This window comes from Enhydra lutris, unplaced genomic scaffold (assembly GCF_002288905.1).
Source record: "Enhydra lutris kenyoni isolate GAN:26980312 unplaced genomic scaffold, ASM228890v2 scaffoldscaffold32, whole genome shotgun sequence".
In the NCBI taxonomy this organism is placed as follows: Eukaryota; Metazoa; Chordata; class Mammalia; order Carnivora; family Mustelidae; genus Enhydra; species Enhydra lutris.
The window spans coordinates 885,692-899,707 of NW_019154116.1; the positions used below are offsets into that span (position 1 = coordinate 885,692).

At 60.9% G+C, this 14,016-nt stretch overlaps 1 protein-coding gene across 1 annotated transcript in view; it reads right to left on the minus strand.

Annotated features, from left to right (window-relative positions):
• The window catches only part of LOC111153397 (lysophosphatidylcholine acyltransferase 1), a 44,110-nt gene that overhangs the window by 17,084 nt on the left and 13,010 nt on the right, over nt 1-14,016 (minus strand). The window contains exons 2-4 of the mRNA XM_022512400.1: nt 10,263-10,405; nt 4,381-4,595; nt 267-379 (exon numbers count right to left, since the gene is read on the minus strand). Coding sequence (XP_022368108.1) covers nt 267-379; nt 4,381-4,595; nt 10,263-10,405 — 471 coding nt within the window. The remainder of the gene's footprint in view (nt 1-266; nt 380-4,380; nt 4,596-10,262; nt 10,406-14,016) is intronic.

Below are 14,016 nucleotides of genomic sequence, written 5' to 3' on the forward strand. Positions count from 1 at the left end.
GGTTCTCAGGGCCGAACAGCCACGCCTTACGGACTGGCGTACACCAGAGGCCGTGCCTGCTGCGGGTCCAGGGATCGCCAAGCAGTCATTTTAGGAAAGACGCTTCGGGCACGTGAGACACACGTGAGACCTGCCTCGTTTGTCCCAATTTTACAATTTCAGGACCAACAGTATCTGACACTCAGCACGACCCTGAACTCACGCACTCATCAAACGCAAATGAAATGAAATGAATCCGGGCCCCAGCTCGCGGTTCACTGCGTTACCTGTGGCCACTTTCCACTGGACTGTGCGCGCCTCCTGATCTCCTCCACGGTCTTCCTGCGGGAGTCCTGGTCGGACCGAGACACGAACACCGGCCGGATGTACTTTATCAGAGCTGCCAGGGGAGGAGAGGCACTGGTGTGGGAACGCACGGCTTCCGCCGTGTTCAGAGGGATACGGGGGGCTGCCCACGGCACAGGGCAGAGGCGAGCCCCCCGGGACACCCCAAGGGCAGCAGTATCCCTGAGGGTGGGCGGCAGGTCAGTGCCCGATCACAGGGGATCAGGGAAATCACCGCGGCTCCCTCACACGATGGTATGCCACCCCCAACCTGCCAGGTCGAAAGTAGCGCCACCAGTGTCTGGACTGGAAAGCAAGGGCAGTGAGGCTGATCGCAGACAGGGAGGGAGCTGCGGGGGGTCAACGGCTCCAGAGTCAGAAGGGCCCAAGGCGCATGGCTTAAACCCCACCAGCCCGTCATGGGCAGAGCCGTTTCCCTCGAAGACACGGGCTACTGCGCTGACCCTGGGCACTGAGGACTGTGACTTTCTTTGGAAATCAGGCACCTGCAGACGGAGTCACGTTAAGATGACATGGTATTAGAGCAGGGTGAGCCCGGACTCACGCCCAGTGTCCTCGCATGGAGGAGGAGACACGGACGTGGACGCAGAAGGCCATGGGGCGGCAGAGCCCAACACTGGAGTGACGTGACCACAGCCACGGGACACCGAGGACAATGGGGAGCCGCCAGTGGTGACGAAGGCCGGACAAGGCCTCCCACCAGAAGCCACCCTGCTCACAGCCTGACTCGCGACTTCCGGCCCCCAGGACAGCAAGAGAATCAGCACCTGCTGTCTCTGGGCGCCCAGTGTGCAGCCCTCTGTCGGGGGCGCCCCAGGACACTCACACGGTGGTGGTCCTGACCAACTTGGCACTGCTGCTGTGGCAGGTCACTGCTCCCGTGACCAGACCTGACAGCAGCAACCACCACACGGTTCTTGTGCCTGAGGCTCTGAAGGTGGGGAGACACTTCTTAGAAGAGAAACCCCAAACTGACATGACAGCTGTCCTTAGAGAGCGCGTCCTCTCCTGGGAAGGACAAGTGGGCAGCCGCAGTGGCCAGGCACCCCCGTGGCGGTGAGACACATCCCTGCTGGGCACAACATCAGCTTTGGACTTCTGAGCGTTCTAACTACTCATGAGGAATCGTGTGTTGTGACTCTTCTTCCTGGGAGGTCTTCCAAAAGGCAAACACCTTTTAAAATTCATTAAAAAGAAAAAAAGAGAAAAAAAAAGAAAAAAAAAAAAAAGAAAAAAAAAGAACATTCTATCTGGTCACGTCCACGGGACTCAAAATCCAGGCTGCAGGTGGGTCTCAGTGATGTTTTCTTCTGGCATCTGGAATCTTCTTTCCTGTTCTGTCATTCTCGCGGATTCCTGCGGACGGTGCTGGGAGCGGCACGCGGGGAAAGGGCCGGGGGGACCCCCACAGGACGGGACAATGGGGAAGCCGCCCAGCTTCCTCCCGTCCGCGCCGGCTCCACGCTATCTTCCAGGGAGGAGGAGGAGCGGGGCAGGCTGGTCTTACTGAAGAGGGTCGGGCGTCACAAGTGCCCCTTCCTGGTGACATGAAGAGGTTGTCTCTTCACGACGCGTGGACGCGTCAGAAGCTCTAGGCAGAGGTGGGGAGAGGCTCTCTGGGCTCCAAGGATGACGGGGTTTCATCCTCTGACTGGTATCTCAGACTCCCCTTCTTTTTGGGGACCCCCAGGTGAATCCCCACACTAGAGACCTTGTAATTGAACAGCTTGCTTCTGAGGACGGACGGGAAATATGGCCGCATGTCGGGTGAGCCCCACGCAGTGTTGGCAACAAGGGCCTGGGGCGCTGTCCTGCCCAAAGACCGTGAGACGCGGTCACCTCAGACACCGCCCCGCATCTGTGAACGCCCAGGGGCCCACAGAAAGGACACTGGAAGTAAACCGACGATGTAAAAATGAGAAAAACCCTTGGGCTGATCACTCTAACTGGTGGTCACAAATCTGAAGGGGACAATATTTTGAATATTTTTAACATTTATCACTTCACCAAAGTTGTGGGCTGTCAAAGGGTCCAGAAGCACCGAGCGTTAAACAACAAGGATGAGAAGAACCAGGAGGATGGGCCACTGGGAACGCCCCCGGGCCGCGTGCTGCATGGGGGTGGGAGGCTGGGGGGGTGGGGCGGGGGCTTGTTCCGGCCCCCACGGTGGGAGGAGCCTCAGCCGCAAGACCTGGAAACAGGGAATGCGACTTGGGATGTGCCGTGCGAGACTTCTAACCGAAACCCGTAACAAGTGGTCCGGCACTCCCGCACTCTTCTTTCTACGTCATCCCTGACACGACTGGGACGCACGGTGAGGGACGCCACACACGGAGGACAGGCTGGTGACCCTCCCGAGGTTCGGTCCATGGTGGGGGGCGTGGAGCTCAGCTCTGACCTCGCAGCCCCCAGCACATGCAGCCAGTGGAGTTGGCTTTCGAACGCTGACCTTGGGATGTGGAGGAGAAAGTGCAGCCGTGAGTCTCCATGACGCCAACTTGGGACTTGAGCCGTCACTGAAGGAAGGCGAGGCTTCGAGAAGGGTTTGTGTGATTTGTACGTGAAGGAGGGGGAGATGACATGCCCCCCCAATCCCAGAACTTCCCCCAGAATGCTGACATTCCTCAGCCTGAAGCTTAAAACCGAAAAGAGGGAATCGCAACACAATTACAGAACGGAAGTGGCTTCCCGCACCCTCGGTCGGGGCCCACACTGCCTCACACTCGGGAGCCTGTGACACCCTCTCAGCGCTTCCTATAAAGAACCTAAAACATGCACCATGTTCTCTCGCAACCAGCCCCGAACACCACCACGAGCGGGAACTCAGGAGAGTTCAGAGGAGACGGTCAGGGTGTGGACCCTTTGCCCCGGCGCTGCGGCACCCGCAGCACGTGCCTCCTGCTGGACCAGAATCCTTGGTGGACGCACCCGTGGTCTGAACGGTGAGAGGCAGGCAGAGGAGAGGGACAGTGGTGTGCCCTCCCCTCCCCCAGGAGCAGCCTAGAGGAACCAGGCTGGGTGGCAAGCCCAGGAACAGAAGCCAGGAGGACAGGAACCAGGAGTAGGTGGGCCGGCCCTGCGGGGCACCTGGACAGCTCTGGCGCGTGGGCCTGGCCAGGAGGAGGCAGGTGCTCTCACCTGTAAAGTGATTCCCCGCATTCCCTGGAGTTCCCAGTAATGGTGCAGCGCACCCCAAAATGATGTGCCCACATCCTAAGCCCTAGGACCCACGCGTGAAACCTTATTTGGGAAAGCAGCCTTTGCAGATGTAATTAGTTATGTACCTGGAGATGAGAGTACCCTAGGTTACCCAAAGACAAGTGTCCTTGTGAGAGACGCACAGAGACATGTGCAGGGGAGGCCTGGGAGGAGGGAGGCAGGGGCAGGGGGGACTCTGCCACTGCCCCGGGGCTACCTGGGGGCCAGGAGCTGGAAGAGGCAGGAAGGACCGTCCCTGAAAGCCTCTGGAGGAGCGAGGCTTTGGACACTTTGACCTTGACTTCCAGCTCCAGGACTGCAAGTGTAAGTTTCTCCTCTCATGCCAGGAGTGGGGTGATCTCTCACGTGGCCGAGGGACACCTGCACACCTGGGCTTTCGGTCCCTGTAACCGGTGCCTGGGGACGGACACTTCTAGGGCCGTGGGATACGGGCCCTGCACTTGCCACGGACCAAACCTGAGCAGCCACTTGGACACATGACTCTTGAGGACGTGTGTGCGTGTGTGTGCATGTGAACCTGCTGAAACCCACAAGAACTAACATTACAGAGAAGCCACAGTAGAGGGACAAGAAGAGACTCAAGGGCAACTGCCTATTTCATGTGGGTGCGACCTGCACGGACAGGCAGGGTGGGGGCTCGCCCACTCCCGGGGCGGTGGGGAGGATGGGGGAACACGGCACTCGCTCCCAGCAGGATGGGGGGGGTCTCAGTCACCCCCAGCAGGTTGTGGGGTCTCAATCACTCCCGGGGAGGGGGCCTCACTCACCCCCAGCAGGTTGGGGGGTCTCATTCACTCCCGGGGGGGGCTCACTCACTTCCCCATATTGGGATGTCTCTGCTCTCCGCCTTCATCACGATGGACGACATCGTCAGGGTGACGGCAATGGCATCGAAGTAGGAGGAGTGTGGAGCCAGCGTGAGGATGGCGGCCTCCGACGGAGAGGCCTGCTGACCCTTCATGACCACCCAGTGGAAGCCTCCGGAAAACCACATGGTGCGCATGATGGCCTTGAGCAGGAAGTCCACTACCCTGCAAGAGACAGTGCTGCGGTCACGCCAGGCCAGAGCTGGGGGTCAAGGGCGCCGCGCTCAGCTCACCAGTGCAAGGCTGACCGTGGGGCCACGGCCGCTGGGAGCTCAGTGCCAACCTCTGGTGGGTCAGCCAGGGCGCTCCAGGCCCCTCCAAACCCCCAACAGTGGCTACTGTGGTGTCCGAAGGAGAGAAGACAAGAGATGTTGGGCCTCCCTCCCCTCTACTAGATGGGCCTCCCTCCCCTCTTTATCAATTTGTCCAAGAAAACAGAAGTGCTGACTGCAGCATGACACAGCAGCACGAGGACGACGCTGAGTCCTGAACTGAGCAGCAGAGCAAGGACGCGGCACGTGGGAGCCACCGGGGCCGTAAGCGCTGGAAGGTGATTCATCATGAAACAAACCCACTAAAGTATCTAGAACGCAATTAAAATCGGGAGTGACGCTGGGGCTGAGAACGAGCCACTCCTGTCCCTGCCCTGGAGGGTCCTGAGGTCTGGGAATCGATGACCCAATGCCCCGTTGCTAAAGCAACCCTCTTCTGGATGAAACTCGATGGATGATAAATGTGGGAAATTAAATAACCACCAGCCCAGATTAACCGAGCAGCTTCCTACTTGTTTCTCACACATACGAGACTGCAGACCTGTAAATCCCACCACCTGTGCTCGCTGCAGAGGGACGAGGACCCACATCACTGGCAGTGCACAGAGGCGTCCGCGAGCGGCCCCGGGCTGCGAGCTCCGCAGTCCAGGGAGAATGGGGGCTGCTGTGTCACACAACGGGACTGCCTGACAGAAACACGAGCCCGAAACCTCACTGGATTGACCCCCAAGGGGCTCAAAACCGTCTCAAGAGAATTCTGGAAGAGGAGCCCAACGGTGATGAGCGGGGACCAAGCCCAGAGGAGCCCTGAGCCCCTCGTGGAGCCCCCGAGGAAGGCCCCCGCGTGCATGGCGAGCAGTCGCCGTGTGGCGCACGCCGAGATGCTGGGCTGGGCTCTGATGCCGTCTCCAGAACCGGGCGTGACCACAGCTACGCACTTCTCCCTACCTGTCCAGCTGCGTATGCTTAAACACGCTCCTCTCCACACAGGCTACCTTGCATAAGAACATGTTCCGATAAAAGCCAGAGACAGCCACCGGTTCGCAAGGAGAAACGAGGCCTGGGGGAGGCTGCCGTGGGACCGAGAGCTGCCCGGGGTAGTCAGAGTCAGGGGCACGCGGAAGGAGCCACTCGGAAGTGTGGACCAAATCCTGATATGCCTGTGAGAGGCACCCCCTCCCCCCAGGTCAAAGGCCAAACCGCGCGAAACAGAAATGGGAGCAGAGGGTGGGCACAGGACACCTAAGGACACTCTCGGGTTCTCGGAGGAGTCCCAGCCCCGGTGAGGCCGCGCAGCCTGCGGACGTGGACACAGGCCTCAGAGCCACGCCTGCGTGGATTGTAGCCCGCCTGACGCCTCCCATCCGCGGCCAAGGGGGCCAGTGACAAGCCCGAGGGGCTCACGGAGTGATTCCCAGGAGCGGTGACGTGGGAGACAATCCACACGCACCAGGCAGGGACTGCCAGCCCTTGCTGCCTCCCCTGCTCGTCACCCGGGGGGCACCCTGGAACCTGAGACGCCAGCATGATCAGCCACGCAGCAGAGAAGAGACTCTGGTGTGAGGACACGAGGTGGCAGGCACCAGAAGGGAGGCTGGGCGTCCACACTCTCCTCAGGCTGTTCTGGAACCCGGGCCCGGGCGCCATGAAAAGCAGCAGAGAACAAGAACGCACTCTGGGCAATCCAGTATCTCAGTGCCCCCAAGAGCCTGTTCTCTGGGAGGCTGGAAGTTTCCGGAACATGCCGGAGAAAAAGGACAGCAGTGCAGACAGGAAGAGAACAGTTTCTTACGGTTGAAGACAGACAGACCTTTAGCACCACGTCAGGAAGCAGAACGAACTCAAGGCAAGACAGACTCCTATGATTTCCTTTGAAAACTGTTCAAATTCCTGGGGGCAGAGAGAAGAGTTCCAAACTCAGCAAGTAACAGGCCATCTCCCTGAGCATCACAGCCGAAGCTGCCAGCAGCTTTGTGACTCTGGGGCTGTAAGATCCGGAATCCGTGGTTCTCTACCCGGACCAGCTCCCCATCAGCACTGAGGGGAGAAGGAAGACACATTCAGAAATGCACCTGAGTTTCTCCTGCTTGTCCTCTGAGACAAAACCTACACTCCAGGAAATCTTGGGAGGGAAAAACGAGAAAAAAAGAAAGAAAAACCCCAAACCAGGTCCAGGAGATAGATCATACCCAAAAGGCGTGCAGGAAAGCACTGCACCTGGCAGAAAAGGGACACGTGGGGAGCCGGGGGCTCCGGGACGCTCTGGGAGGGCAGTGTGACCTCGAGGGGGTCAGAGCTGGGAGGCTAGGCTCAGGGCTCACTATCCTGTACTAATACAGGCAAAGCAAGAGTCTGACTGTAGCTGGAAATAAGGTTAAATGAGGTCACGACGTGAGGGGACTGGTTTCCTGGCAGGAGGGAGACCAGAGCTCTCCTTGGGAGCCAGGGGAGGCCAGTGAGGGGGCACCATCTGCCGGCACGCGGATTCCCGATTGCCAGCCTCTGGAACCTTCTGTGGTTGAGGCCCCTAGCCTGTGGCACATGGTTCCAGTGGCTGGAGCTACGACACCCTCTAAGCACGTGAGCTGGCCAAGGGGCGGCACCCAGAGGACACTGCCGACCGCCGGTCAGGTCTGCAAGATGCTCTGGCGTTTACAGTCGCTTGTTGTTTGAAAGTAACTTCGAGTAAATGTCTCTGTGGAATTGTGTCATTCTTCCTTTCATTGAGAACCTGAGGCTTTTATTTTAAGACGTCTGAAGGACGCTAACGCCTCCAGCACAAATCCTCCCCGACGGGACATCACTGACTCCAGTCCGCCCGGCCCCGCCCAGCAAGGAACCCGCACCTCCCAGCCGACCCCACGAGGGCCCTTCCGTCCCAGCCTGCGGACGCCGAAACCTGTTGTTCTGAAGCCCCCGTCCTCCCACCTCGCCGGTCCCCAGATCAGGCACATGTCACCCTGCTCTCCTTGAAGGAGCTCTGTGCTGACTGTCCTTTGTTGACCCAGGGCAGGGCAGCGCGTGGAGTTCCTGAAAAACACTGCTGCACGGAGACCTCAAGGGTGTACGGCCCGCACCCCACGAGCAGCATGCATGTCTGTCCGTGTGCGCACACACGTGTCCCTTGCGGACACAGATGTGCACACACATAGTTGCACACACAATGCACTTCTGCATGCACACAACACTCACACACGCACACACACACCCACACTCGCCCATACGCACATACACACATGCTCACGGAAGGCCTTGCACACACGCACATGCTCGACACACGCACACACGTTCACGCACGCGCACATGCCCGCACGCCCGCAGAGGCATGTGCACACGCTTGCACAACATAAACACGTGAACACAGCGCTGTGCGGTCCCCTCACACGCAGACACCCAGAGCTCTCACGAACCCTCAGACGCGTCTATGTCTTGCCGTGAAGGCTGCCGCTCGGGCACGTGCTACAGGCACACGCGGCGCCTGGAGAGCCGGGCCGTGGACGCCAGTTGGCGGCCCCCGTATCATCCACCGAGCCCAGCAGAGCTGCATGGAGCCGGCCCGGGGTCAACGGAGTCCAGCCCGGAGTCCGCACTTGGGAAGGAGAATCCGCAGGGGGCGTGTGAACAGGTAGGAGGGAGCCCAGACCAGGGGGAGCAGAGGAGGGGAGAAGACAAGGTGCCGGGAGGGACGGCCGCCCTATTACCAACACCCCAAACTCTTAGATCCCCTGTCATCGGTCAAAAATTCTCCAGCTACAGATCCTCAACCTAGCAAGACCAAAATTCTGATTCCTGTCTGGTCCAGGTTTATTTTGCTGGATTATATATTTGATACTAAATTCATATTTTAGGATTAAAACATTTAAGAAAATCCTCAAGGTAAAGCATGTCCTTCACAGAGAATTAAGGAATCTGAACAAGTCAGAAGGAGCACTGGAAGCCAGTATGTCCCCAGCGCCGGGGGGGAGGGGCAGAGCTGACAGGACTTCCCACCCCCCTTCCCCTCCCACCCTCCCACCCTCCCACCCCCCACCCCCCCACCTCACTCTCTCCTCCCTTGACCCATACCCACTCTCTCCCCCCATACTCACTCCCTCCCTCTCCCCCATTCACTCCCTCCCCTTCTCCCCCCAATACTCACTCCCTCTCCCCCTCACCCCTACACTCACTCCCTCACTCCCTTCCCCCCTCACTCAGGACCCACGTCCTAGCACCCCTGGGCGAGGTGCCACACTGGAGCTGGCATGGGAACGGATCATGGCCCGCCTTCGGGTCTCCCAGGAGGAAGACCGTGGTGCACTTGACTCTGACAATGGTCTAAGCACGCGAACACAGTGAGGGGTGCACATGAAGACCCCACATGCGGGCTCCCCCGTCACGGCCACGCACACTCCTCACGGGCTCATGCTCATGGGCATACCCATGACTTGAAACTCCATCTTTGCTGCATGTGTGACGGTCACGTGTGCCCACGGCAGGTGCACGTCCGCAGAACCAACCTCAAGGGCAAGTGCCAGGTCCCACCTGCCTCTGTGGGGCACCGTGTTCCTGCCGGCCAGAAGCTTCCTAGGGCGAGAAGGACTGAGCCCGTCTGCTAAGCCCGTGAAGGGCCAGGAGCAAACGCTTTGGGCTCTGTGGGCCACACAGCCTCTGCGTCTGTGAGGGGCTCAGCGCAAGTGAAACTGTGTGTAAATTGGGCAGCGGCCGGGGGTGGCCTGGGAGAGGGGACCCCTGCGCGAGGCTGCCGTTTCTGCTTCTGCGTCAACTGTTCCAGGACCCCAAGGGGGTGACGAGAGGTGCGGACAGCGGGCGGCTTTCAACAGGAACGACAGCTTCTGAGACGCTGGAGATCTTTCTCAGGGTCCGTGCCTCCTGGCGCTTTCTTCACCAGCAGCGGACGCTCTGGTTTACGTACAGCTTCACGGAGGAGCGAGGGGACTGAGAGAAGCTTCTGAGGTCTGTGCCGCATCCCCAGCTACGGTGTGCTCAGAACGGGGGCACCCGGTGACCTGGCCAGCTGAGCGTTGGACGCAGGGTTCTGGCTTAGGTCATGGTCTCAGGGTCCTGAGAAGGAGCCCCGCACCCAGCTCTGCGCTCAGCGGGGAGCCTGCTTGGGGTTCTTCCTCCTCCTCTGCCCCTCCCTGTTTGTGCGCACGCATACGTGCACACGCTCTCTCTCTCGAATAAGCCGTAAGAAAAGATGCATTCAGAACATGGCCTTCCTGCTACTCAACACGTAGCCACAAGGGAACTTCTAGGTCTACGGGGGGATAAGGGGGACACTTGATCCTGCAGAGACCAGACCGGCACACGGGACCCATGTCAGCTGATGTGCAGCCTTTGGGAGCTGGGGACGTGGGAACACGGTGGGGAGCTTCGGTGCCGAGGGTATGGCAGCAGCGGCCACGTAGCCCGCGGGACCCCGGAGGACCCCTCAGAGCGGGACGGGGCAGCGGGTGCCAGCGAAGGGGACCGGCCACCCTGACCCGCCACAGCGCCCCGGACGGAGAAGCTGCGGGAGGAGGGAGGGGCGCGTCCAAGCGCCTGCGCACGAGGGACTCACCTGCGCCAGGCGGCTGGGGGCTGCTCGGGGTCCCCGTCTGCGGAGCGCAGCGACGCGAAGAACGTGAAGGGCCACGCGAGCAGCATCAGGGCCACGACGAGCAGCAGCCGCACCGGGAAGAGCGTCAACGTCATGAGCACGACCTGCAAAGACAGAGGCGAGGCCGCTCCAGAGTGTCGCCGCGGAGCCGGTCCTCTGCGCTCCGCGTTGGAAGCCAGGCCCAGACCCACGCGGAAACGCTGCGCCTGCCCCAGCCCAGGGCACTGCCCTTGCTCGGTGGTGGGGCGCGTGGGCCGGGCGTCCTGCCGAGGGTCTCCGGCCATGGTGCCGTGCCCCTTCCCACTCCAGCCTCAAGGCCCTAGGCTGGGAGCGGCTCCCCGGATCCTGGCACCCACAGCCCCACCCCCAAGCCCCTCTCTGGCCCAGCCCAGCACACGTGCCCTGCTCTGCTGAGCCTTCCCGAGTCCCTCCCAGCGTGGGGCTGCCCCGCAGGGACCAGCAGGTACGGAGCTGGCCGGACAGACTGTGGACCACAAGGAAGATCAGGGGCCCCGCGTGACTCTCCAGCCCCAGGACGTCGCGGGCAGGAGCCCGGCAGAGCACAGGACGCAGCCAGCCCGCCTCAAACAAGCAGCACTGGGCGGCACCGCACACCCCCTCGGTCTGCTTGGGCAGAAGCCATGGGAGAGGCTCCATGGGCCCGGGCAGGCCCTACAGTGACGGGGACAGCTGCCAACACGGGGTGGGGGCTAGGATGGACATGGGGGCTCACCAGAGGGGCCTAGTCAGGGAGAGTCATGGTGGAGGGACACTCCCACGCACAAAGCCACGGTCTGGTCTCCCCAGGGGCCATGTGCTCGGGAATGCTGCGTTCTGGGATGAACGACTCTCAGGCAGTCGGTCAGAAAACAGTGCTGGGGCGGGGACGACGAGACTTAAAACTTGGAAGGGATTTACGATCAACAGACACAATTTATAATTATTTGCAACAATACACACTTCAGACATGTGGGTTTTGGTGCAGGGAGGACAGAAAAGGCCAAGAGAAGGTGCACGGTGAGGTCTCCCGGCCGCCTGGCTGACCCAGGCCCAGGAGCCCCACGGCCGCTCGCCGGCCGGGCTGCTGTCACCTGCTCCAAGTCGCCGGCTGGCCCCACGGACCCTCCGCGGACTCTGCTGGGTCCTGTGTCGAGACCGGCCCGCTAGTGCCGCGCGTGGGAAGGAGAAGAAACTAATGTAGTGCCCCGAGGTACTGGAAGTACCGTCGTCTCGGCACAGACTCAGCACAAGAATTACAAATGAGGTACTTCGCACTTTTTCATACCGTCTTGAAAACCCAGCGTTCACCTGACACTCCAGGTCATCTGGGGTCCCAGCCGCCCCATGTGGCACTGCGTGGACCGGCACTTCCCCGTGATCGGCAGGGGACGGCAAGCTGGGTGGCCACCCCTCCCCTCCTCGTCCAATCCCGGTCACCACCCGGGGCCACAGCCTCCGGGCCGGGCAGCAGCAGCGACAGCAGATCCATCTCGTGGGTGACATTGGGGACGTTTCCTGTAAAGGGAGTGCTTCCTCTGGGCTGTAGCACACGTTCTTGGCGGACGAGAACACCTTTCCAACCCCGGGCTTCGGGAGCGGCGTCTGCTGTGGCCATGAGCAAGCGGAGTTTCAGCCGCCATCCCTCCTGCGTCGAGCGGGGGACGACGCTGCTTCCGCTCACTCAGCACACGCACGTGCCGCGCCGCACCCACAGGGCTCCTCCGTGAGGCCTCGGTCACAGGGCCGGCAGGCCACCCTGGGGCGTCTTTTCTCTCCGGAGCTGCGGAGCTCGCCTGTGAGCGCGCGTCCGGAGGCAAGTCAGGGGCAGGCCTGGCCACGGCTTCCCTCTAGGCGGACCCAGCGGGGACGTCTGTGCACCGGGGAGCCAGCTTCTCCAGGCAATTTCTCCCAAGATACACATATCTAAGGGCTGGTTTTTTCTTTTTCTTTTTTTTTTTACTGTTTATCTAGATTTTCTACTTCTGCTTGAATTCACTTCAGGGGTTTTGCCCGAGAAAATCCTCCTTAAAAGTCCCCAAATCTTTTTCTGCCCGTTACTTCCCCGCTGTGTGTTTTCAAGGTAATGGAACGAAACCGCCCGCTGCCTTCTCCCGGCGTTTAGCACAATGCGGCCCCGGCACGCCGCGCACTTGCTGTCATCTGTGTCTCAGCGACTCTCCAGTTTGTTAACCCGTCTACTGAGCCGCTGGGGACGGACTCGTGTCTCTACTGTGGGATGTCTCTCTCTCCGAGTCGACTCTAACGTCCCTTTTAACTTCTTGCGGTAAAGGCCCTCGCGTTATCCTCTGACGTGTGCTTCTCTGCACAGGCGTGCTGAGAACACACACCTTCTCAGAGCACCACTCTAGCCACACAGTCACGTCACCGGCTAGATGACTGGTGGCTGCCGCTGTCCGGGTCCTTGTGCCGGCGAAGAAAGCACACGGATGGAAGGTCTCAGAAGGTCCGTCCCACGCGGCAGGTGCAGCGGGAAGCCTGGCTCGCCGATGTGCTCTTCTACCAACCGCACACCAGCCACCTCCCTTTCCCGGACGGTGTGTGCCACAGAATGGCACCGCACCGGGCACTAGGAGAGCTCACGACCGCCGTCCCACCCCATGCATCTCTGAACCACGGACCGGGTCAGGGCTCCGAGGGGCCCCAGGAAGGCAGTGCCAGGGAAGCGCGACCTGGACCCGCCCAGTGCTCTTCACGTGGCTTAGTTAACGACATACGTCCCCGTAGGCAGGCCGGCAGCCACAGGGCTCACTCAGCCATTCCCCATGGGACATAGAACGTGGCCGCCTCTAGCCCTCGATGAAACATTCACGCGCCTGCTCTTACGCGCACTGTGAGGAGAACACAGTTGAGTTTCCAAGCTTCGCAGCCAGCAGGGAAAGGACACGTGAGCGACCATCGCAGGCCACAACCCTCCGCAGACACGCCCCCTGCGAGGGCAGGTGGACACGCAACGTGGTCTGAGAGTCATATACTCGCCAAGTGCCGGGTGAACTGCCCAGGGCAGGGAGCGCACTCGGGAGCACATGGGGTGCAGGGGGACCTGCCCGGGCTGCTCCCCGGGACCCCAGGGCTCTGCCTTCACCTCTGGGCAAAGAGAGGGCCTGCACGTTTACGCCGGGCTCAGCCCGGCCCTGGAGGAGGGGAAACTGTCGCCAGGAGGGGTAGGACACGGAAGGCTTCATGCAGCCCCTTCTAGAATCTTCTGTGGGCTCTGACCACTTGTCTTGAGCGCTAGGCTGCCCCTGGGGTGGACCTTCCCGTTCTCCTGCCTACACTGCCTGGTCCGCTTGTCTTCACAGGCTCTGTGGCCTGGCCCCTGGCCTCCTGGCACGCTCGCCGTCCAGCACACCTGCACACACTGGCCCCGCGCCTCAGCCTGTCCGAGCAGACTCAGCGCTTCCAGCCGCGGGACAACAGCCAGGGATGCTGTGTCGGCCACGTGGACATTCCCAAGTGTGCTGAGGCTGCAGAAAGACCAGAGTCACCGCAAAGACGTTGGGAGAAAGTCTTGCTGGGCTGGAAACAGAGGGCATGGAGCAGAGCACGGGGGCGGCCCGGCTGCCTCTAGGCAGTCCTGCTGAGCGCTCACGGGCACCATGATTAGCAGCCCGGGGGACACGGCGCCTCCATCCCCGAGGCAGCCACAGGCACCTTTGCTTCTCAGCCAGCCTGGAGGGCAAGCCCGCGGAATCAC